The sequence below is a fragment of the Peromyscus eremicus genome, chromosome 3 (assembly GCF_949786415.1).
Source record: "Peromyscus eremicus chromosome 3, PerEre_H2_v1, whole genome shotgun sequence".
NCBI lineage: Eukaryota > Metazoa > Chordata > Mammalia > Rodentia > Cricetidae > Peromyscus > Peromyscus eremicus.
Window position 1 is genome coordinate 135143482 of NC_081418.1, and position 21909 is coordinate 135165390.

At 53.3% G+C, this 21909-nt stretch overlaps 1 protein-coding gene across 1 annotated transcript; it reads left to right on the forward strand.

Moving 5' to 3' along the window:
- Positions 1-433: 433 nt before the first annotated feature.
- Positions 434-21743, forward strand: Nop2 (NOP2 nucleolar protein). Its single transcript, XM_059258616.1, has 14 exons — positions 434-567; positions 766-875; positions 1964-2009; positions 2162-2250; positions 3330-3511; positions 6956-7011; positions 7100-7257; positions 7345-7544; positions 7667-7756; positions 9715-9802; positions 9877-10017; positions 10588-10940; positions 11030-11258; positions 20971-21743. Exons 2-14 carry the CDS (start codon positions 770-772, stop codon positions 21618-21620), a joined length of 2388 nt encoding a protein of 795 aa, XP_059114599.1. The 5' UTR covers positions 434-567; positions 766-769; the 3' UTR covers positions 21621-21743.
- Positions 21744-21909: the final 166 nt, after the last annotated feature.

The following is a 21909-nucleotide window of genomic DNA, read 5'->3' on the forward strand; positions in this document are numbered from 1 at the left end:
CACATTCATTTACTGAGCCATGTCCCAAGCCTGGGAAGTTCTCAACTCTAGTACAGCACTGAAGGAGGGCCGAGCACGTATTTCTGGCGATGCGATGTGTAGAGGGTCGGCGAGGAGAGGAAGATTGGCTTCCGTAAGGAAAGCGGCTCTATTTAAAACTTGGGGAACAGGAGGGCGGAGACGTGGAACCTCGCGATCCTGAGATCTAAGGCAATACGCAGATTGCCAGGGCGAAGGCCGTGCTGCGGGTCTAGGTAGGAGCACGGCGGCCTCGGGAGTCCTAAGCTGGAACCCGCGGAGAGAAGCCGACGCTCGGCGGCAGGGCGGAGTAAGCAGGAGCCCGCCGAGGCACGTTTCCCTCCCTGAACAGCCGGAGCCGGAGACGCGCCTGTTCCTGGATTGGGTCGGTTCCGGTGCGGCGGCCGGAAGAGGCGGGGCGCCCTGCGCGTGCGCGATACACTTTGTCGGTGTGCTGCCTGGGAGCTCGTCCCTGAGTGCACGTGGAGCGGGCCTTGGCTGGAGGCTCTACATCTAGAGGACCCGGGTCCAGCCAAGCGGAGGCTTCAGGTGCGTCTGCAGGCTCCCGGAACAGGGTTTCGACCTGGGTCTGGGTCTGGTGGGAGTGCCTAGAGAGGACCGTCAGGGGTCGCGAGCACAGGTTCTGGGCCGGGTGGTACCCCTTCGCAGGTAATGTCGCCAAGTCTACGGCCTGCGTTCCCTTTTCAGCACCGTAACGCCGCCTTCTCCGGTTTTTCTTTGCTTTAGTACCATGGGGCGTAAGTTGGACCCTACGAAGAAAGAGAAGCGTGGGCCCGGCCGAAAGGCCCGAAAACAGAAGGGTGCAGAGACCGAACTGGTCAGATTCTTGCCTGCAGGTGAGGGTCGTAGCTCCCAGACCCCGCCCAGCCTTTAGTCCATTTTGTGTCATAACCTCTTCCCATTTGCGCGTCCGCCTTCACCTGCTGCGTAGATGTGAGTTACTAGGACAGAACATAAGTCGTCCGTGTTGGAAGGTAGGGTAGATGCACGGGTACCCGGCTGAGCGAGGAGAGGTGTCGTTCTCCGTTTCCAGAAAGGGAGCTCTCATGAAGAACTTAGAAAGGTTTTGTCGAGCCTGGTTTTAGCAAGCAAGAGTTGAGAACGGGACAGGCCAGTCATGAATTGTCTGGAAGAAGGGATGAAAGCATGGGTCTGAGTCCTGTGTGGTGAAGCATGGGGAGAAAAGACTGCGCATGGAGTTGGTGGTCGGTTGTGAACGGAAGGTGCGGTTTACTGAAGTAGTGGCCAGTCCCAGGCCCATGAAAGAGATCCTCAGCCCTATGGACACATGGCATCGCTTCATCGAATTTTAGAGTCCTGGAGAGAAGCTTTGTTCAGAAACGGATGCTGAGGAGTCAGGTGTCTTGCACACAGTTATTAAGTGGAAAGGGCTGTGGTTTCTTGTAGAGTATAAAAAAAATAACAATTCCAAAGTTAAACTCTACTGTAGTGGATAACTGAATAAGCTGAGAATAAAGGAAAGGGCAGAAAAGGTTCTGGGGTTCTGCTGTTCTCAAACTGTCCCTATTTGGACCTGGTTGCTGAGCGGTCAGATAGATGACTGCTTCATCGCCTCTACATCTCCTCTTTTTTTTCCTTTACTGGAGGTGATGGGAATGGAACCCAGGGCTTTTCCAGCTCTTGGCTCAGGCTGTACCATCATCCCGCCCTTCGCAGCTCGCCTTGACTCCTAGGAAAGTGTTATGAAGTGACACACCTTGACTGTACTTTGTAACCTTATGTCTGTCTGTCTTGATGCCGTGGGTGAACCCAGGGGCATGCACATGCCAAGCACACACACTACCGTTGAGCCACATCACTAATTCTGTCACACTTTAGTGTAGGAACTCTCTTCCTAATTACATTCCTGCTCCTATTTTGTGTGTCTCCAATCAACTCCTACTCTGCTCCTTTTTTAAAACAGCTGGTGATGAGAATTTCAAGAGGCTGTCCAGTCGTGCTCGGAAGAGGTGAGTGTGGATTCCCCGGGCTTAGCAAAAATTGGAGCTGCTTGATACATGGATGAAGAGGGTTAGTTGTACATTGTCATGTTTCCTCGTGGTGGGAGGTGGCAGAACCTAGAAGCATGTTCCCATGTTTTCACTTTCTGTATCTTTTTCAGGGCAGCCAAGAGGAGGTCCAGGTCTGTTGACGTCCCTAAGCCAAATAAGTCTCCTGGGATTAAAACATTGCCTGGAGAGCTGTCAAAAGGTGAGTGGAAATAGGAGTTGGTTGCTGTGTGAGGAATCTTCTGGGTCCTGGATAGGGCTAAGCATTTCTAGAATGAAAGGAAAAACACAAGGCCTTTTTTTTTTTTTTTTTTTTTTTTTTAAAGATCTATTTTTGTTTGAGACAGGATCTCAATGTATAGCCTTGGCTGTTCTTGGACTCACTATATAGACCAGACTGGCCTGGAACTCACAAAGATCCCCTGCCTCTGCCTCCCAAGTGCTGGAATTAAAGGTGTGTGTTGCCATGCCCAGTTAAGGTTTTTTCGAGACAGGGTTTCTCTGTGTAGCCCTGGCTGTCCTGGAACTCACTCTGTAGACCAGGCTGGCCTCAGACTCACAGAGATCCGCCTGCCTCTGCCTCCCGAGTGCTGGGACTAAAGATGTGCACCGCCGCTGCCCAGCTTGTTAAGATTATTTTTTTATCTTACTTAATTTTTTTTTTTTTTTTTTTTTTTCTCGAGACAGGGTTTCTCTGTGTAGCTTTGCGCCTTTCCTGGAACTCACTTGGTAGCCCAGGCTGGCCTCGAACTCACAGAGATCCGCCTGGCTCTGCCTCCCGAGTGCTGGGACTAAAGGCGTGCGCCACTACCGCCCGGCTATCTTACTTAATTTTTAAAAACTTTGTCTCAATTTATCCTATGTGCCCGAGTGTTTCTGCCTGCGTATATGGACGTGTATCACATGTGTGCCTGGCGCCCATGGACGTCAGAAGAAGGTGTAACTAGGGTTACAGATAGTTGTGAATCACCATGAGAGTGCTGGGAACCAAACCTGGGTCCTTTGTAAGAGTAACAGCTGCTCTTAACCACTGAGTCATCTCTCCAGCCCTATTTTTTTTATTTGTTAATTATGTGTATGTATGGGTGAATCAACCTGAGATGGAGATACAGGTAGTTGTGAATTGTCAGGTGTGGGTTCTGGGAACTGAACTCGGGTCCACTGCAGAGTGAATATGTGCTCTTAACTGTGAAGTCATTTCTCAGTACCGGCTCCAGAGGTGTGGGGCAGGGAATGTGATGGCCATTTGTCCAGGATTGGTCAAACCCTTACTGTTTTCAGGAGCAGACCAGGCTCGAGGTAAGAAGCGCCCAGCACCAACTAACAGTGACGGGGATGAGGAGGAAGACTCTGAGGAAGATGGTCTGGCAAACCAGGGGGACCTCTGGGGCTCTGAGGACAGTGATGCTGATATGGTGGATGACTATGGAGCCGACTCTGAGCTGGAGGATGAGGAGGGAAAGGTGAGATTCACTTCTTTGTATTCTCGGGTAGATCTTTTTGTTAGCTTGAGACAGGGTCTTACTGTGTAGGGCAGGCTAGCTCCTTAACTCGGATCTGCCTGCCTCTGCTTCCTGAGTGCTGAGATTAAAGGTGTATGCCACCACACACAGTTTGATGGTTGTTTAGAGACAAGGTTCTGCTGTGTAGCCCTGGTTAGCCTGAACTCTCACTGCAGAGCCCAAGCTGGCCTCAAATTTACAGCTATCCTATACTGGCCCCTCAGTGCTGGGATTACAGGTATATGTCACTGTGCCTGACTTTGACTCTTAGCCTTTCAGTCCCCAGGCTGGCTTAGAATGTGTAGTCCTCCTGCCCTGGCCTCTCACGTGCTGGCATCTCAGGCGTGTGCCACCACGTCTAGCTTGCTTTTTAGCTTCTTTCCAGTGCGTCCAGGCTCCCGTAGCGTGGAGTAAAGGCTGTGGTTCTCTGTGCTTTCTGTCAGCACTCACAAGTTTGAAAGCACAGCACTGTCTGTCAGCTGCTCACAGGGTTTCTCTGTGGTCCTGGCTGTCCTGGAATTTGCTCTGTAGACCACGCTGGCCTCAAACTCACAGAGATGCACCACCACTGCCTGGCCTTCGAATGCTCATTTTTTAATAAAGCAGTTGTTGCAGGGCTGAAGTAGTGGAGCACTCACCTGATAGGTGAGGCCTTGATAGTTGAACCGAGCACTGAAAAGTTTCTGTTCAGGTGGCACAGGCCAGATGCCCAGGGGTTCAAGAGCAGCCTGGACAGTATAGTAAGACTCTGCCAAAGAAAAAAGATTTTCTTTTTATCTAGCTTATTGTTAGGGAGGTGGTATATAATGTGGGTGAAGGGTTATTTACTGGAGTGCCAGTGATCATAGGACTAGGAGGTGAGTGTGCGTATTTCAGAAGAGGCAGTCATCTAAACTTGTATAGAGTACAGCACTGCCCTCTGCAGAAAGCATCATAAAGGCCAAACCCAGGAAACTTCCAGCACGTAAATGGGCCACAGCTCAGACACATGGTGAATTAACATTGGCTGTCGTGTCTGTGAAAATATTTACTTACTTGAGACAGGGACTCACTGTGTAGACTAGGCTTGCCTCTCTCATGTCTGGCCTCTAACTGTAGCTTGGTGGAGAGATGAATCAGTGGCTAAGAATACTGGAGCTAGGTTTAGTTTCCAGCACTTGTTGGACTGATCACAGCTGCCTGTAACTTTCTTTTGTTTGTTTTTGTTGTGTAGCTTTGGAGCCTGTAACTCTTAAGTCTAGGGGATCAAAGGCCCTATGATGGCCTCTGGGCATCTGCACCATGTGCACATGTACACACATAGATGCTCACATACACATGTAGTTAAAAGTAAGATAAAATCTTAGGCCGGGCGGTGGTGGCGCATGCCTTTAATCCCAGCACTCAGGAGGCAGAGCCAGGTGGATCTCTGTGAGTTCGAGGCCAGCCTGGTCTACAGAGCAAGACCCAGGACAGGCACCAAAACTACATGAGAAAAAGATAAAGTCTTATCCAGGCATGGTGGCACACGTCTTTAATCCCTGTACTCAATAGGCAGAGGCAGGCAGATCTTTTGAGTTCAAGGCCAACTTGGTCTACTACAGAGCTAGTTCCAGGACAGCAAGAGCTTGCACTACACAGAGAAATCCTGTCCCCAAAAACAAGAAAGAAAGAAAGAAAGAAAGAAAGAAAGAAAGAAAGAAAGAAAGAAAGAAAGAAAGAAAGAAAGAAAGAAAGAAAGAAAGAAAGAAAGAAAGAAAGAAAGAAAGAAAGAAAGAAAGAAAGAAAGAAAGAAAGAAAGAAAGAAAGAAAGAAAGAAAGAAAGAAAGAAAGAAAGAAAGAAAGAAAGAAAGAAAGAAAGAAAGAAAGAAAGAAAGAAAGAAAGAAAGAAAGAAAAGAAACACTTGGAAATGAAATGTGATTTACATTGTATACAAGATAATAGAGTAATATGCAGAGTAATTCAAGAAGAAAATATGTCAAAGCAAGGCCCAAGAACATGTGTTCTCTTTATGCATGAGGTATTTCCTTTTTTGTTGTGTATCTCAGGCTGGTTCCAAACTCTCTATGCTCTGGCCTGGCCTCCTGAATGCTAGAGTGTAAGTGTGCATGACCTTGTCTGCACGCACACACACACACACACACACACACACACACACACACACACACACACACGATAGCCAATCAAAAGAAATAAGGGCTGGACGACGGTGGCGCTTTTAATCCCAGCACTTGGGAGGCAGATCTGGCCAGGCGGATCTCTGAGTTCGAAGCTTAGTCTACAGAGCAAGATCTAGGACAGGCTCCAAAGCTACACAGAGAAACTCTGTCTTGAGAAAAAAAAAAAACCAAACCAACAAAAAAATAAACAAACAAACAAAAGAAATAAGGAGCTAAGCATGGTAATCCCCACACTTAGGAGACTGAAGCAGGAGGATTGCTGTGAGTTTGAGGCCAGCCTGGACAACAGGGTAAGACTGTCTCAAACAAAAACAAACAAACACCTGGAGCTGGAGAGCGCTCAGTGGTTAAGAGCACACATCTGCTCTTACAGATGATCCAGATTTGACTCCAATGCCCACGAGGCTGCTCAAAACCATCTGTAACTCCAGTTCTCTGTGTTCTAATGTCCTCCTCTTCTGGTCTCCATGGACACTGCATGCATGGAATGTACACAGAAATACTTGCAGGCAAAACAAAATTTAAAAAGTAAAGGACCTGGAGAGGTGTCTCGAGTTAAGTGCCCTGGCTATTCTTGCAGAGGACCTGGATTTGTTTCCCTGCATCCAAATGGTGGCTCACAGCTGTCTGTCATTCCAGATCCAGGGAATTCAACTCTCCTGGTCTCCAAGGGCTTCTTCCTGCACAGACCTTCAGGCAAAACACCCATCATACTCATGCAAAACATTTACAAGTTAAAAAAAAACCCTAAAATTGCCGGGCGGTGGTGGCGCACGCCTTTAATCCCAGCACTCTGGAGGCAGAGCCAGGCAGATCACTGAGTTCAAGGCCAGCCTAGTCTATAGAGTGAGATCCAGGACAGGCACCAAAACAACACAGAGAAACCCTGTCTCGAAAAACCAAGAAAAAAAATAAAATAAAATCTTCCTAAAATTAAAAACTAAGAAGGAATGCTGGCCCTTAGTGGTGCATGCCTTTAATCCCAGCTCCTGGGAGGCAGAGGCAGGCAGATTTCTGTGAATTTGAGGCCAGCCTGATCTCCAAAGTGAGTTCCAGGACAGCCAGGGCTGATACACAGAAACCCTGTGTTGAAAACTGAAGAGGAAATCCCTGTGTAAGCTAGTTTCTGTGTCACATCTTCCTCGTCTTTAGCTTCTCTGTTTGCTTCTGAGTGTTGGATGAATGGGAAGGACGTGTGAGGGGATGAGCAAGGCAGCCTTGTCTCCAGCCCTTCTCTCTCTGCAGCTGTTACCCATTGAGAGAGCTGCTCTGAAGCAGAAGGCCCGGGAAGCTGCAGCTGGGTGAGTTTGGCAGCAGCTTCGGGGAGGAAGATTTGAGGGGGGAGGTGTCTGTTTTGGCTTGAACCTCTGTTCCTGGCCTTGTTTCTAGGGGCCAGTGGAGTGAAGACGAGACTGATGAAGAGGAAGATGATGATGCCCCCGCTGAGTCCAGTCCCCGAAAGGATGACAAAGCAGAGGAGGATTTGCAGATTAATGTGGAAGATGAGGAAGCCTTCGTGCTGCCCCCTGCTGGAGAGATGGAGCAGGATATCCTTGGAGTGCAGAGAGGGTGGGAGGAAGGTGCGTGGGCGGGTTTCTCGATGACTTGAGGTAACATTTCCTCAATGGGCCCACATGCCCAGGCTCCAGACCTGCAGCGCGTTCACAAGCGGATCCAGGATATAGTGGGGGTACTTCGGAATTTTGGGGCTCAGCGGGAAGAAGGACGGTCTCGTTCTGAGTATCTGAATCGGCTTCAGAAGGATCTGGCCACTTACTATTCCTATGGAGACTTCCTGCTGGGCAAGCTCATGGAGCTCTTCCCTCTGTCTGAGGTACCCTCCTGCCAGTCCATTGCTTCTGCTTTTCTTGCTGTTGAGGGGTGTGAAGGCATCTAGCCCTGCCCCCAGCTCCATGGTTCTCTTGCCTCAGTCTCCATGCTCTGTCTCCACTGCAGTTGATTGAGTTCTTAGAAGCTAATGAGGTGCCCCGGCCAATCACCCTTCGGACCAACACCTTGAAAACCCGTCGTAGAGACCTTGCTCAGGTGAGGAGTCGGTGTCGTTTAATCCAGCACTGGACCAACTTTTGCTCATCTGGGGATCACCCTGCCCAGTCCTGGCTGGGCTGCCCAGTCCTGGCTGGGTGGGTTCTTCAGACCTAAGTATGTCTTGTTATAAGCATGGTCCCAGCAGGCAAGCTGTGGGAGGCCTGATAGACTGAAGGCCTAGGTCACTGTAGAGTAGGACCTTGTCTTTGCAGCCTCTGTTCTCTGTGACTGGATGAACTGCTGCTTTCTAAGGAATTGGAGGAAGGTCACCAAGAAGCTTAGAAACTGATTCTTGCCCCCAGTAAAACACATCCATAGATAATTTTAATCGTACCCCGAGGTTAAAGACTTTGCTTCCAAAATCAGCGCTATATTGTATACTGTTCTTTTTTTGTTTTAAAGATTTATGTACTTTATTTATTTTTATTTTTTATTTTGGTTTTTCGAGACAAGGTTTCTCCATGTAGTTTTGGTGCCTGTCCTGGATCTTGCTCTGTAGACCAGGCTGGCTTCGAACTCAACAGAGTTGAATTCTGGCTCTGCCTCCCGAGTGCTGGGATTAAAGGCGTGTGTCACTGCAGCCTGGCCTGTATATTATTTATTAATGTTCACCATGTGAATGAATGCCTGGGAGTTATGAATTGTAGTGAGCCACCATGTGGGTGCTGGGATTGAATCCAGATCCTCTTCAATGGAGATGGTTGAGCCATCTCTCCAGTTTTGTATATTGTAGTTTTCTGAGACAGAGTTTCTCTGTGTAGCTTTGTGCCTTTTCCTGGAACTCACTTGGTAGCCCAGGCTGGCCTCAAACTCACAGAGATCCGCCTAGCTCTGCCTCCCAAGTGCTGGGATTAAAGGCGTGCGCCACCACTGCCTGGCTGTAGTTTTTATTTTATTTAACAGGAGGTGGTAGTCTGTGTATATGGAATGTACTTGACTGAATTAGAAACCTGGGGTTGAAAAATGGGGAGTGGGGCAAAGGGGCTGGGAGTGTGCCTCAGGGCTAGAGCACTAGCTTTAGCTTGCACAAGCCCTAGCCACAATCCCCTGTAGGCAGAAGTTTCTGTCCTGCCAGCAGCTCTCAAATAAACACACAGAGGCTTAAATTAATTATAAATGCTTGGCTAATAGCTCAGGCTTGTTACTAGCTAACTCTTTAACCCATATTTCTTTTTATTTATTTATTATCTATTTATTTGTTATGTATATAGCATGTATGACTGCAAGCCAGAAGAGAGCACCAGATCTCATTACAGGTGGTTGTGAGTCACCATGTGGTTGCTGGGAATTGAACCCAGGACCTTCTGGAAGAGCAGCCAGTGCTCTTAACCTCTGAGCCATCTCTCCAGCCCCCCATATTTCTTATCTATGCTTTGCCATGTGGTTTGGTACCTTTTTCAGTACAGCTTGTCCATCTTGCTTCTCCCTGTTTCTACTTGAGACTCCTCAGACTCCACCCTTCTTCCCAGCATTCCCAATTTGGCTTTCCCGCCTAAGTTTATCCTGTTCAGCTATTGGCCAGTCGGCTTCTTTATTAAACCAATCACAGTGACAAATCTCCACAGTGTACAAAAGGATTGATTATTCCATAGCAATCTCCAGTTGGGGGTGTGGCTAGTTCTGGTAGTTTACACCAATAATCCCAGCACTTGTGAGGTTGAGGCAAGATAGCTCAGGCTACATAGCAGTACCCTGTCTCAAAACAAGGGACTTGAAGGACAAGGGCTAGAGTAGCTCAGTGGTTGACCCTTTGTTCAACCTTGACAAGGCTTTGGGTTCCATCCGTCCTGGAACTGGAGGCAAAGGGGCAGGTGGATGGTAGGAAGGGAAGATCTGCCGGCTGTCTTGAGTGGGTGTGTTGAGTTGCACTGCATGGACCTGCATGGACCAGCTTCTCATGCCTAGCTCTTTTCTGGGTAGAATACTTGGTTTGGACATCTTCATCCCTTTTTCAGGCTCTCATCAATCGTGGAGTTAATCTGGACCCCTTGGGAAAGTGGTCAAAGTCTGGACTTGTGGTGTATGATTCTTCCGTGCCTATTGGTAAGTGTCCCCAGCCAATAGCCCTTCTGTTCCGTCCCTGTGCCAGCATCTCACACAGCGGTCCCCTTTCACAGGCGCTACTCCTGAGTATCTGGCTGGGCATTATATGCTGCAGGGAGCCTCAAGCATGTTACCTGTCATGGCCCTGGCACCCCAGGAGCATGAGCGGATCTTAGACATGTGCTGTGCTCCTGGCGGGAAGACTAGCTACATAGGTAAGAAAAGGGCAGGCTGGGTGGGTGTCACCAGGCTGGCTTTAGAGAGAACACAGTGTTGGAGAGCCCTTCAAGCTGGTCCAGCTGGTATGCTTGCATCCAGCAGAAAGGGAGGAGCAGTTTCTGGGATCTAGGCTCCGGGTTCAGCTGTTATTTAATAACCCTCTATCTGACCTTGGCTGACTTGGGTAGTTAATTGTGCTTAGGTTGGCTGTTACCGTGCTTGGCTTCAGAAGGTCACAGAATGCCTCTAGAAGCCCTTGGCACTTTGAGCTGGCTGTGGTAATGTAAGCCTGTAATCCCAGTACTCCAGATTTGTGGCTGGCCGTGGCTAGATGAGATCCTGTCTCAGAAAAGAAAAGTAACTTTGTGTGTAGGGCTGGAAAGCTGGTCAGCAGAAGTGGGGACCTGTGGGTGGGGACCTGTGGGTGGGGACCTGTGGGTGTGCACTGGACGGCTGGTGCAGGCTGGATAGGCCGGGAGGAGCTAGCCTGTGGGCTCTGGGCTGGAGGGAAGGTAGCGTGTTTTCGACCGAGGAGCTGCTGCTGAGTTCTTTGTGCTTTCCCACAGCTCAGCTGATGAAGAACACAGGAGTGATCCTTGCCAATGATGCCAATGCTGAGCGGCTCAAGAGTGTGGTGGGCAACCTGCATCGGTTGGGAGTCACCAACACCATTATCAGCCACTACGATGGGCGCCAGTTCCCCAAGGTGGTGGGGGGCTTTGACCGAGTGCTACTGGATGCTCCCTGCAGTGGCACAGGAGTCATCTCCAAGGACCCTGCTGTGAAGACTAACAAGGATGAGAAGGATGTCCTGCGCTGTGCCCACCTTCAGAAGGAACTGCTGCTCAGTGCAATTGACTCGGTCAACGCTGCCTCCAAGACTGGGGGCTACCTGGTCTACTGTACCTGTTCCATTATGGTGAGATCACTGCAGGGGCAGAGCCGCGGAGGCTGGGTTGTTGACTGCGCTCTCAGACCCGCTCCATCCCTCCTGCTTTGTCTTTGCAGGTGGAAGAGAATGAATGGGTGGTAGACTATGCCCTGAAGAAGAGGAATGTGCGGCTGGTGCCCACGGGCCTAGACTTTGGCCAGGAAGGTTTTACCCGCTTTCGAGAAAGGCGCTTTCACCCCACTCTGCGTTCCACGAGACGCTTCTACCCTCACACTCACAACATGGACGGTTTCTTTATCGCCAAGTTCAAGAAGTTTTCCAACTCTATCCCCCAGCCCCACACAGGTAGTTTGCTCTGCTCTCCCCACCTTTCCTCTTCCTCCTGTCTTTTTTTCTTTTTTTTAAATGTAAGGTATGTGGTGTATGCAGTGTGATGCATGTGTGGTGGAGGTGTGCTCACGTGCATGTGGGGAAGCTGGAGCTCAACTTCAAGGCATTGGCCTCTGTTCTCCACCTTACTTACTTACATTTTATTTATTTTGTGTGTGTATATGTGTGCGGGCATGTGCATGCCACAGTACACCTATGAAGGTCGGAGGATAACTTTTGGGAGTTCTCTGTTTTCCACCATGTGGGTCCTGATCAAACTCAAGCTTGGCAGCAAGTGCCTTTACCTGCTGGGCTGACCCCTACTTTTTTTTTTAAAGATTTATTTATTTATTATGTATACACTGTTCTGCCTGCACATATGCCTACGCACCAGAAAAGGGCATCAGATCTCATTGGTTGCTGGGAATTGAACTTAGGACCTCTGGAAGAGCAGCCAGTGCTCTTAACCTCTGAGCCATCCCTCCAGCCCCCACCCCTACTTAAAAAGAATATTTTAAAAAATATTTGCTCATTCCTATAATGTGTTTTAGATCAGGTCTCTTAAGTCCTCCCCTGCCACCGCTTTGCTTCCCCAAGTCCATGTAGGGTTGACTGTGTGGATGGGTGTGGGGCCGTCTCCATGTAGGGTTGACTGTGTGGATGGGTGTGGGGCCGTCTCCATGTAGGGTTGACTGTGGTGTGGATGGGTGTGGGGCCGTCTCCATGTAGGGTTGACTGTGTGGATGGGTGTGGGGCCGTCTCCATGTAGGGTTGACTGTGTGGATGGGTGTGGGGCCGTCTCCATGTAGGGTTGACTGTGGTGTGGATGGGTGTGGGGCCGTCTCCATGTAGGGTTGACTGTGTGGATGGGTGTGGGGCCGTCTCCATGTAGGGTTGACTGTAGTGTGGATGGGTGTGGGGCCGTCTCCATGTAGGGTTGACTGTGTGGATGGGTGTGGGGCCGTCTCCATGTAGGGTTGACTGTGGTGTGGATGGGTGTGGGGCCGTCTCCATGTAGGGTTGACTGTGTGGATGGGTGTGGGGCCGTCTCCATGTAGGGTTGACTGTGTGGATGGGTGTGGGGCCGTCTCCATGTAGGGTTGACTGTGTGGATGGGTGTGGGGCCGTCTCCATGTAGGGTTGACGACTGTGTGGATGGGTGTGGGGCTGTCTCCATGTAGGGTTGACTGTGTGGATGGGTGTGGGGCCGTCTCCATGTAGGGTTGACTGTGTGGATGGGTGTGGGGCCGTCTCCATGTAGGGTTGACTGTGTGGATGGGTGTGGGGCCGTCTCCATGTAGGGTTGACTGTGGTGTGGATGGGTGTGGGGCCGTCTCCATGTAGGGTTGACTGTGGTGTGGATGGGTGTGGGGCCGTCTCCATGTAGGGTTGACTGTGGTGTGGATGGGTGTGGGGCCGTCTCCATGTAGGGTTGACTGTGTGGATGGGTGTGGGGCCGTCTCCATGTAGGGTTGACTGTGGTGTGGATGGGTGGGGGCCGTCTCCATGTAGGGTTGACTGTGTGGATGGGTGTGGGGCCGTCTCCATGTAGGGTTGACTGTGGTGTGGATGGGTGTGGGGCCGTCTCCATGTAGGGTTGACTGTGTGGATGGGTGTGGGGCCGTCTCCATGTAGGGTTGACTGTGGTGTGGATGGGTGTGGGGCCGTCTCCATGTAGGGTTGACTGTGTGGATGGGTGTGGGGCCGTCTCCATGTAGGGTTGACTGTGTGGATGGGTGTGGGGCCGTCTCCATGTAGGGTTGACTGTGTGGATGGGTGTGGGGCCGTCTCCATGTAGGGTTGACTGTGTGGATGGGTGTGGGGCCGTCTCCATGTAGGGTTGACTGTGGTGTGGATGGGTGTGGGGCCGTCTCCATGTAGGGTTGACTGTGTGGATGGGTGTGGGGCCGTCTCCATGTAGGGTTGACTGTGTGGATGGGTGTGGGGCCGTCTCCATGTAGGGTTGACTGTGTGGATGGGTGTGGGGCCGTCTCCATGTAGGGTTGACTGTGTGGATGGGTGTGGGGCCGTCTCCATGTAGGGTTGACTGTGTGGATGGGTGTGGGGCCGTCTCCATGTAGGGTTGACTGTGGTGTGGATGGGTGTGGGGCCGTCTCCATGTAGGGTTGACTGTGTGGATGGGTGTGGGGCCGTCTCCATGTAGGGTTGACTGTGTGGATGGGTGTGGGGCCGTCTCCATGTAGGGTTGACTGTGGTGTGGATGGGTGTGGGGCCGTCTCCATGTAGGGTTGACTGTGTGGATGGGTGTGGGGCCGTCTCCATGTAGGGTTGACTGTGGTGTGGATGGGTGTGGGGCCGTCTCCATGTAGGGTTGACTGTGGTGTGGATGGGTGTGGGGCCGTCTCCATGTAGGGTTGACTGTGGTGTGGATGGGTGTGGGGCCGTCTCCATGTAGGGTTGACTGTGTGGATGGGTGTGGGGCCGTCTCCATGTAGGGTTGACTGTGTGGATGGGTGTGGGGCCGTCTCCATGTAGGGTTGACTGTGGTGTGGATGGGTGTGGGGCCGTCTCCATGTAGGGTTGACTGTGTGGATGGGTGTGGGGCCGTCTCCATGTAGGGTTGACTGTGGTGTGGATGGGTGTGGGGCCGTCTCCATGTAGGGTTGACTGTGGTGTGGATGGGTGTGGGGCCGTCTCCATGTAGGGTTGACTGTGGTGTGGATGGGTGTGGGGCCGTCTCCATGTAGGGTTGACTGTGGTGTGGATGGGTGTGGGGCCGTCTCCATGTAGGGTTGACTGTGGTGTGGATGGGTGTGGGGCCGTCTCCATGTAGGGTTGACTGTGTGGATGGGTGTGGGGCCGTCTCCATGTAGGGTTGACTGTGGTGTGGATGGGTGTGGGGCCGTCTCCATGTAGGGTTGACTGTGGTGTGGATGGGTGTGGGGCCGTCTCCATGTAGGGTTGACTGTGTGGATGGGTGTGGGGCCGTCTCCATGTAGGGTTGACTGTGGTGTGGATGGGTGTGGGGCCGTCTCCATGTAGGGTTGACTGTGGTGTGGATGGGTGTGGGGCCGTCTCCATGTAGGGTTGACTGTGGTGTGGATGGGTGTGGGGCCGTCTCCATGTAGGGTTGACTGTGTGGATGGGTGTGGGGCCGTCTCCATGTAGGGTTGACTGTGGTGTGGATGGGTGTGGGGCCGTCTCCATGTAGGGTTGACTGTGGTGTGGATGGGTGTGGGGCCGTCTCCATGTAGGGTTGACTGTGTGGATGGGTGTGGGGCCGTCTCCATGTAGGGTTGACTGTGGTGTGGATGGGTGTGGGGCCGTCTCCATGTAGGGTTGACTGTGGTGTGGATGGGTGTGGGGCCGTCTCCATGTAGGGTTGACTGTGTGGATGGGTGTGGGGCCGTCTCCATGTAGGGTTGACTGTGGTGTGGATGGGTGTGGGGCCGTCTCCATGTAGGGTTGACTGTGTGGATGGGTGTGGGGCCGTCTCCATGTAGGGTTGACTGTGTGGATGGGTGTGGGGCCGTCTCCATGTAGGGTTGACTGTGGTGTGGATGGGTGTGGGGCCGTCTCCATGTAGGGTTGACTGTGTGGATGGGTGTGGGGCCGTCTCCATGTAGGGTTGACTGTGGTGTGGATGGGTGTGGGGCCGTCTCCATGTAGGGTTGACTGTGTGGATGGGTGTGGGGCCGTCTCCATGTAGGGTTGACTGTGGTGTGGATGGGTGTGGGGCCGTCTCCATGTAGGGTTGACTGTGGTGTGGATGGGTGTGGGGCCGTCTCCATGTAGGGTTGACTGTGGTGTGGATGGGTGTGGGGCCGTCTCCATGTAGGGTTGACTGTGTGGATGGGTGTGGGGCCGTCTCCATGTAGGGTTGACTGTGTGGATGGGTGTGGGGCCGTCTCCATGTAGGGTTGACTGTGGTGTGGATGGGTGTGGGGCCGTCTCCATGTAGGGTTGACTGTGTGGATGGGTGTGGGGCCGTCTCCATGTAGGGTTGACTGTGGTGTGGATGGGTGTGGGGCCGTCTCCATGTAGGGTTGACTGTGGTGTGGATGGGTGTGGGGCCGTCTCCATGTAGGGTTGACTGTGGTGTGGATGGGTGTGGGGCCGTCTCCATGTAGGGTTGACTGTGGTGTGGATGGGTGTGGGGCCGTCTCCATGTAGGGTTGACTGTGGTGTGGATGGGTGTGGGGCCGTCTCCATGTAGGGTTGACTGTGTGGATGGGTGTGGGGCCGTCTCCATGTAGGGTTGACTGTGGTGTGGATGGGTGTGGGGCCGTCTCCATGTAGGGTTGACTGTGGTGTGGATGGGTGTGGGGCCGTCTCCATGTAGGGTTGACTGTGTGGATGGGTGTGGGGCCGTCTCCATGTAGGGTTGACTGTGGTGTGGATGGGTGTGGGGCCGTCTCCATGTAGGGTTGACTGTGGTGTGGATGGGTGTGGGGCCGTCTCCATGTAGGGTTGACTGTGGTGTGGATGGGTGTGGGGCCGTCTCCATGTAGGGTTGACTGTGTGGATGGGTGTGGGGCCGTCTCCATGTAGGGTTGACTGTGTGGATGGGTGTGGGGCCGTCTCCATGTAGGGTTGACTGTGGTGTGGATGGGTGTGGGGCCGTCTCCATGTAGGGTTGACTGTGTGGATGGGTGTGGGGCCGTCTCCATGTAGGGTTGACTGTGGTGTGGATGGGTGTGGGGCCGTCTCCATGTAGGGTTGACTGTGTGGATGGGTGTGGGGCCGTCTCCATGTAGGGTTGACTGTGGTGTGGATGGGTGTGGGGCCGTCTCCATGTAGGGTTGACTGTGTGGATGGGTGTGGGGCCGTCTCCATGTAGGGTTGACTGTGTGGATGGGTGTGGGGCCGTCTCCATGTAGGGTTGACTGTGGTGTGGATGGGTGTGGGGCCGTCTCCATGTAGGGTTGACTGTGTGGATGGGTGTGGGGCCGTCTCCATGTAGGGTTGACTGTGTGGATGGGTGTGGGGCCGTCTCCATGTAGGGTTGACTGTGGTGTGGATGGGTGTGGGGCCGTCTCCATGTAGGGTTGACTGTGTGGATGGGTGTGGGGCCGTCTCCATGTAGGGTTGACTGTGGTGTGGATGGGTGTGGGGCCGTCTCCATGTAGGGTTGACTGTGTGGATGGGTGTGGGGCCGTCTCCATGTAGGGTTGACTGTGTGGATGGGTGTGGGGCCGTCTCCATGTAGGGTTGACTGTGGTGTGGATGGGTGTGGGGCCGTCTCCATGTAGGGTTGACTGTGTGGATGGGTGTGGGGCCGTCTCCATGTAGGGTTGACTGTGGTGTGGATGGGTGTGGGGCCGTCTCCATGTAGGGTTGACTGTGGTGTGGATGGGTGTGGGGCCGTCTCCATGTAGGGTTGACTGTGTGGATGGGTGTGGGGCCGTCTCCATGTAGGGTTGACTGTGTGGATGGGTGTGGGGCCGTCTCCATGTAGGGTTGACTGTGTGGATGGGTGTGGGGCCGTCTCCATGTAGGGTTGACTGTGGTGTGGATGGGTGTGGGGCCGTCTCCATGTAGGGTTGACTGTGGTGTGGATGGGTGTGGGGCCGTCTCCATGTAGGGTTGACTGTGTGGATGGGTGTGGGGCCGTCTCCATGTAGGGTTGACTGTGGTGTGGATGGGTGTGGGGCCGTCTCCATGTAGGGTTGACTGTGTGGATGGGTGTGGGGCCGTCTCCATGTAGGGTTGACTGTGTGGATGGGTGTGGGGCCGTCTCCATGTAGGGTTGACTGTGTGGATGGGTGTGGGGCCGTCTCCATGTAGGGTTGACTGTGTGGATGGGTGTGGGGCCGTCTCCATGTAGGGTTGACTGTGGTGTGGATGGGTGTGGGGCCGTCTCCATGTAGGGTTGACTGTGGTGTGGATGGGTGTGGGGCCGTCTCCATGTAGGGTTGACTGTGGTGTGGATGGGTGTGGGGCCGTCTCCATGTGTGGTTGACTGTGGTGTGGATGGGTGTGGGGCCGTCTCCATGTAGGGTTGACTGTGGTGTGGATGGGTGTGGGGCCGTCTCCATGTAGGGTTGACTGTGTGGATGGGTGTGGGGCCGTCTCCATGTAGGGTTGACTGTGTGGATGGGTGTGGGGCCGTCTCCATGTAGGGTTGACTGTGTGGATGGGTGTGGGGCCGTCTCCATGTAGGGTTGACTGTGGTGTGGATGGGTGTGGGGCCGTCTCCATGTAGGGTTGACTGTGGTGTGGATGGGTGTGGGGCCGTCTCCATGTAGGGTTGACTGTGGTGTGGATGGGTGTGGGGCCGTCTCCATGTAGGGTTGACTGTGGTGTGGATGGGTGTGGGGCCGTCTCCATGTAGGGTTGACTGTGTGGATGGGTGTGGGGCCGTCTCCATGTAGGGTTGACTGTGTGGATGGGTGTGGGGCCGTCTCCATGTAGGGTTGACTGTGGTGTGGATGGGTGTGGGGCCGTCTCCATGTAGGGTTGACTGTGGTGTGGATGGGTGTGGGGCCGTCTCCATGTAGGGTTGACTGTGTGGATGGGTGTGGGGCCGTCTCCATGTAGGGTTGACTGTGTGGATGGGTGTGGGGCCGTCTCCATGTAGGGTTGACTGTGTGGATGGGTGTGGGGCCGTCTCCATGTAGGGTTGACTGTGTGGATGGGTGTGGGGCCGTCTCCATGTAGGGTTGACTGTGTGGATGGGTGTGGGGCCGTCTCCATGTAGGGTTGACTGTGGTGTGGATGGGTGTGGGGCCGTCTCCATGTAGGGTTGACTGTGGTGTGGATGGGTGTGGGGCCGTCTCCATGTAGGGTTGACTGTGTGGATGGGTGTGGGGCCGTCTCCATGTAGGGTTGACTGTGTGGATGGGTGTGGGGCCGTCTCCATGTAGGGTTGACTGTGGTGTGGATGGGTGTGGGGCCGTCTCCATGTAGGGTTGACTGTGTGGATGGGTGTGGGGCCGTCTCCATGTAGGGTTGACTGTGTGGATGGGTGTGGGGCCGTCTCCATGTAGGGTTGACTGTGGTGTGGATGGGTGTGGGGCCGTCTCCATGTAGGGTTGACTGTGGTGTGGATGGGTGTGGGGCCGTCTCCATGTAGGGTTGACTGTGGTGTGGATGGGTGTGGGGCCTTCTCCATGTAGGGTTGACTGTGGTGTGGATGGGTGTGGGGCCGTCTCCATGTAGGGTTGACTGTGGTGTGGATGGGTGTGGGGCCGTCTCCATGTAGGGTTGACTGTGGTGTGGATGGGTGTGGGGCCGTCTCCATGTAGGGTTGACTGTGTGGATGGGTGTGGGGCCGTCTCCATGTAGGGTTGACTGTGGTGTGGATGGGTGTGGGGCCGTCTCCATGTAGGGTTGACTGTGGTGTGGATGGGTGTGGGGCCGTCTCCATGTAGGGTTGACTGTGTGGATGGGTGTGGGGCCGTCTCCATGTAGGGTTGACTGTGTGGATGGGTGTGGGGCCGTCTCCATGTAGGGTTGACTGTGGTGTGGATGGGTGTGGGGCCGTCTCCATGTAGGGTTGACTGTGGTGTGGATGGGTGTGGGGCCGTCTCCATGTAGGGTTGACTGTGTGGATGGGTGTGGGGCCGTCTCCATGTAGGGTTGACTGTGGTGTGGATGGGTGTGGGGCCGTCTCCATGTAGGGTTGACTGTGTGGATGGGTGTGGGGCCGTCTCCATGTAGGGTTGACTGTGGTGTGGATGGGTGTGGGGCCGTCTCCATGTAGGGTTGACTGTGGTGTGGATGGGTGTGGGGCCGTCTCCATGTAGGGTTGACTGTGGTGTGGATGGGTGTGGGGCCGTCTCCATGTAGGGTTGACTGTGGTGTGGATGGGTGTGGGGCCGTCTCCATGTAGGGTTGACTGTGGTGTGGATGGGTGTGGGGCCGTCTCCATGTAGGGTTGACTGTGGTGTGGATGGGTGTGGGGCCGTCTCCATGTAGGGTTGACTGTGGTGTGGATGGGTGTGGGGCCGTCTCCATGTAGGGTTGACTGTGTGGATGGGTGTGGGGCCGTCTCCATGTAGGGTTGACTGTGGTGTGGATGGGTGTGGGGCCGTCTCCATGTAGGGTTGACTGTGGTGTGGATGGGTGTGGGGCCGTCTCCATGTAGGGTCTCCTGGAGCCTGAGGAGCCTCTCGGCCTCATCCCTTAACCCTGACTCCACCCTCAACCGCAGTCAGCTGCCAGGAGCTCCTAAGAGTAGCTCTTCATAGCCATCCCCCCACCCCCTGAATCACACACCTCACTCCACTGTTTTGTTTTTTGTTTTTTAAGCTAAACTGCTGTCTGGAACGTGATCACCTGGGATCCGTCTGCAATTCTGACTCCTAGCTTTTTTTTTTTTTTTTCCACTTGGGTGCCAGTGATCCAAACTCGGTCCTTGTGCTTGCGTACCAAGCACTTCACCCACTAAACCATCTCCCCACCTGCTTTCCACTTTTCTAGAGGCTGCAGGTGACGAGGGGGCGGGGGACTGGTTTTTTGTTTTTTTTTAACCCGGCCACTGTGTGCTTGGATGACACCTTGTCATCCGGCCGTGTTGTCCTTGGCCCCGAGTCCTGCCTGTTTGAGCAGGTTAAGATGGACGGGGTCTTTTGTTGGTGTAGCCTCAGTGCGCTCCCATTGCGGGTGGTGGTTTCTCGCGATTCTTGGCTCAGGGTTCTTGTCTACAGCTCTGGCCCAGCATCTCTGCACTGGATTGGTAGGCTCTGCAGGACCCTGAGCAGTTCTCCGAGCCTGCCCCTGATTGCAGTTTGTTTTCTCAGCCATCTTGATGCTGGCCTGTATCTCAGGGGAGGTGGGGAGTTCTGGAACAGGACTGAGCTTTGTGTTGGTTGGAAGATGGCCAAAAAGAGCATCTGAATACAGTGTGTGATTTCTGGTAGCTGCAGACCCAGTGCATGCCGGGTCGGTGCTCTGTCTCTCAGCCGCACCATAGCCTTTTGTCCCTTTTTAAACAAGGTTCCTTACAGAAGTTAACATAGAGCAAAAACCTTGAGAAACAGCACATCTTAAGAGGCAAAGGCAGCCGGGCGGCGGCGGCAGCGGTGGTGGTGGCGGTAGTGGAGCACGCCCTTAATCCCAGCACTCGGGAGGCAGTGGCAGGCAGATCTCTGGGTTTGAGGCCAGCCTGGTCTCTTTGTAGTGAGTTCAAGACCAACTAAGGCTACATAGCCAGACCTAGTCTCAGAGAAACCTAAGAAGTAGCAGGTTTTGATACTGTTCTCATTGATACTTACTAGCAGGTTTCTGGGTGAGTTTGCGGTCTTAGTTCCTGCACTGCATGAAAATGCATGATGGGGAGAACTGTCTACTGGGATTTCAAAAACAAACAAACCTTAGGTTTGTTTTAGAGACTGGGACTTACCTCATCCTCAGAGGTTCTTGTTACATACTGCCCTCAAGGGGGCGCAGCTTCCTAGGAAAACCTTTTGGCTGAGACTAGGCAGTGATCCCTTAACATTAGGTACCTAAAGCAGGGTCTTAATGTGTGAAGCTCTTGGTCTAGAGGTGCCAAAATAAACCCCTTTCTTTCTTTCTCTTTTGTTTGTTTTTTTTCAAAATAGGTTTCTCTGTACTCTGGCTGTCCTGGAACTCACTCTGTAGACCAGGCTGGCCTCAAACTTAGAGATCCACCTGCCTCTGCCTCCCAGGTGCTGGGATTAAAGGCGTGCACCATCACCCCCCCCCCCCCCCACAACCTCCTTGTTTCTTAATGATCAAACCTTCTCTTTAATTTTTACCTCAGGAAATGCAGCAGCAGCTACTCCGACAGAGCCTGAGTTGAAGGGTGAGGTCACCCCCATGTCTGAGGACAGTAGTCAGCCGGCCAAGAGAGCTGGGGGAGCTGCAAAGGCACAGCAGCAGCCATGGAGACCGCAGCACTCCAGAAAGCCCTCCCAGAAGATGAATGGCCTCTCCAGAGGGCCAGGCTCAGAACCCACTGTCCCTTCTGTCCCAAAGGCCCAAGTGTCTGCCAGGGCCCAGGAGAGTGCTCGGCCTGACGGAAGAGCTGGGGTGACCAGGGAACCAAAGGTGGCTGGGAAGCTAAAGCCAAGGGGACCTAAGTCAAAGGACTCCAAGGAGGCCGCCCTCCCAAAGCAGAAAGCCCCTCCCAGCGGCGTGGACCCGGAAACCCCTGCTGTGCCTTCAGGCTCTGAGAGTTGCCCCGCCCCACGGCTTAAGGACTGTGGTCAGTCCCTTGGGAAAACCAAAAAGATTGGAAAAGGAAAGCAGTTAGCAGAGCAGCCTGCCAAGAGAGCTGCCTCCCTAAAAGAGGATGGTGCCGCCAAGGGGCCCTCAGTCCCCACGGGCTCTCCCCACAGTTCCACGAGGCCCCCACCAGCAAAGAGGAGGAAATCTGTGACAAAGGGCAGTGGCCAGCCACTGTTCTCCTAATGGACTTGGAAACTAGACTGCTGGCTCACTCACATTGTCTCCGGGTGGAACGCCTACATCCTTCTGCAATCATGGCCTCCCCACTCTGCATAAATATGAAATTTAATACCTCTTTCCACCCTAGTCACTGCTGTCTTTTTTTAGGGGGCTGGGTATTGGCGGCTTCTAGGAAGGTGGGCCTGGGATCTTGAGACAAACAGCTGGGCATGTCTTAAATGGAAGGTCAATGATAGCCTCCTTCCGTTTCTTGGTCTCCCAGGGAAAAAGCCGTAGAATCAGGTTTAGGGTG

What these genes read in the sequence shown, in the direction of transcription:
- Nop2 (XM_059258616.1), top strand. Translation starts at nt 770, where the DNA reads ATGGGGCGTAAGTTGGACCCTACGAAGAAAGAGAAGCGTGGGCCCGGC. An exon ending in GGTCAGATTCTTGCCTGCAG is followed by an intron (nt 876 to 1,963) that starts GTGAGGGTCGTA and finishes TTTTTAAAACAG; the next exon opens with CTGGTGATGAGAATTTCAAG. An exon ending in TGGAGGATGAGGAGGGAAAG is followed by an intron (nt 3,512 to 6,955) that starts GTGAGATTCACT and finishes CTCTCTCTGCAG; the next exon opens with CTGTTACCCATTGAGAGAGC.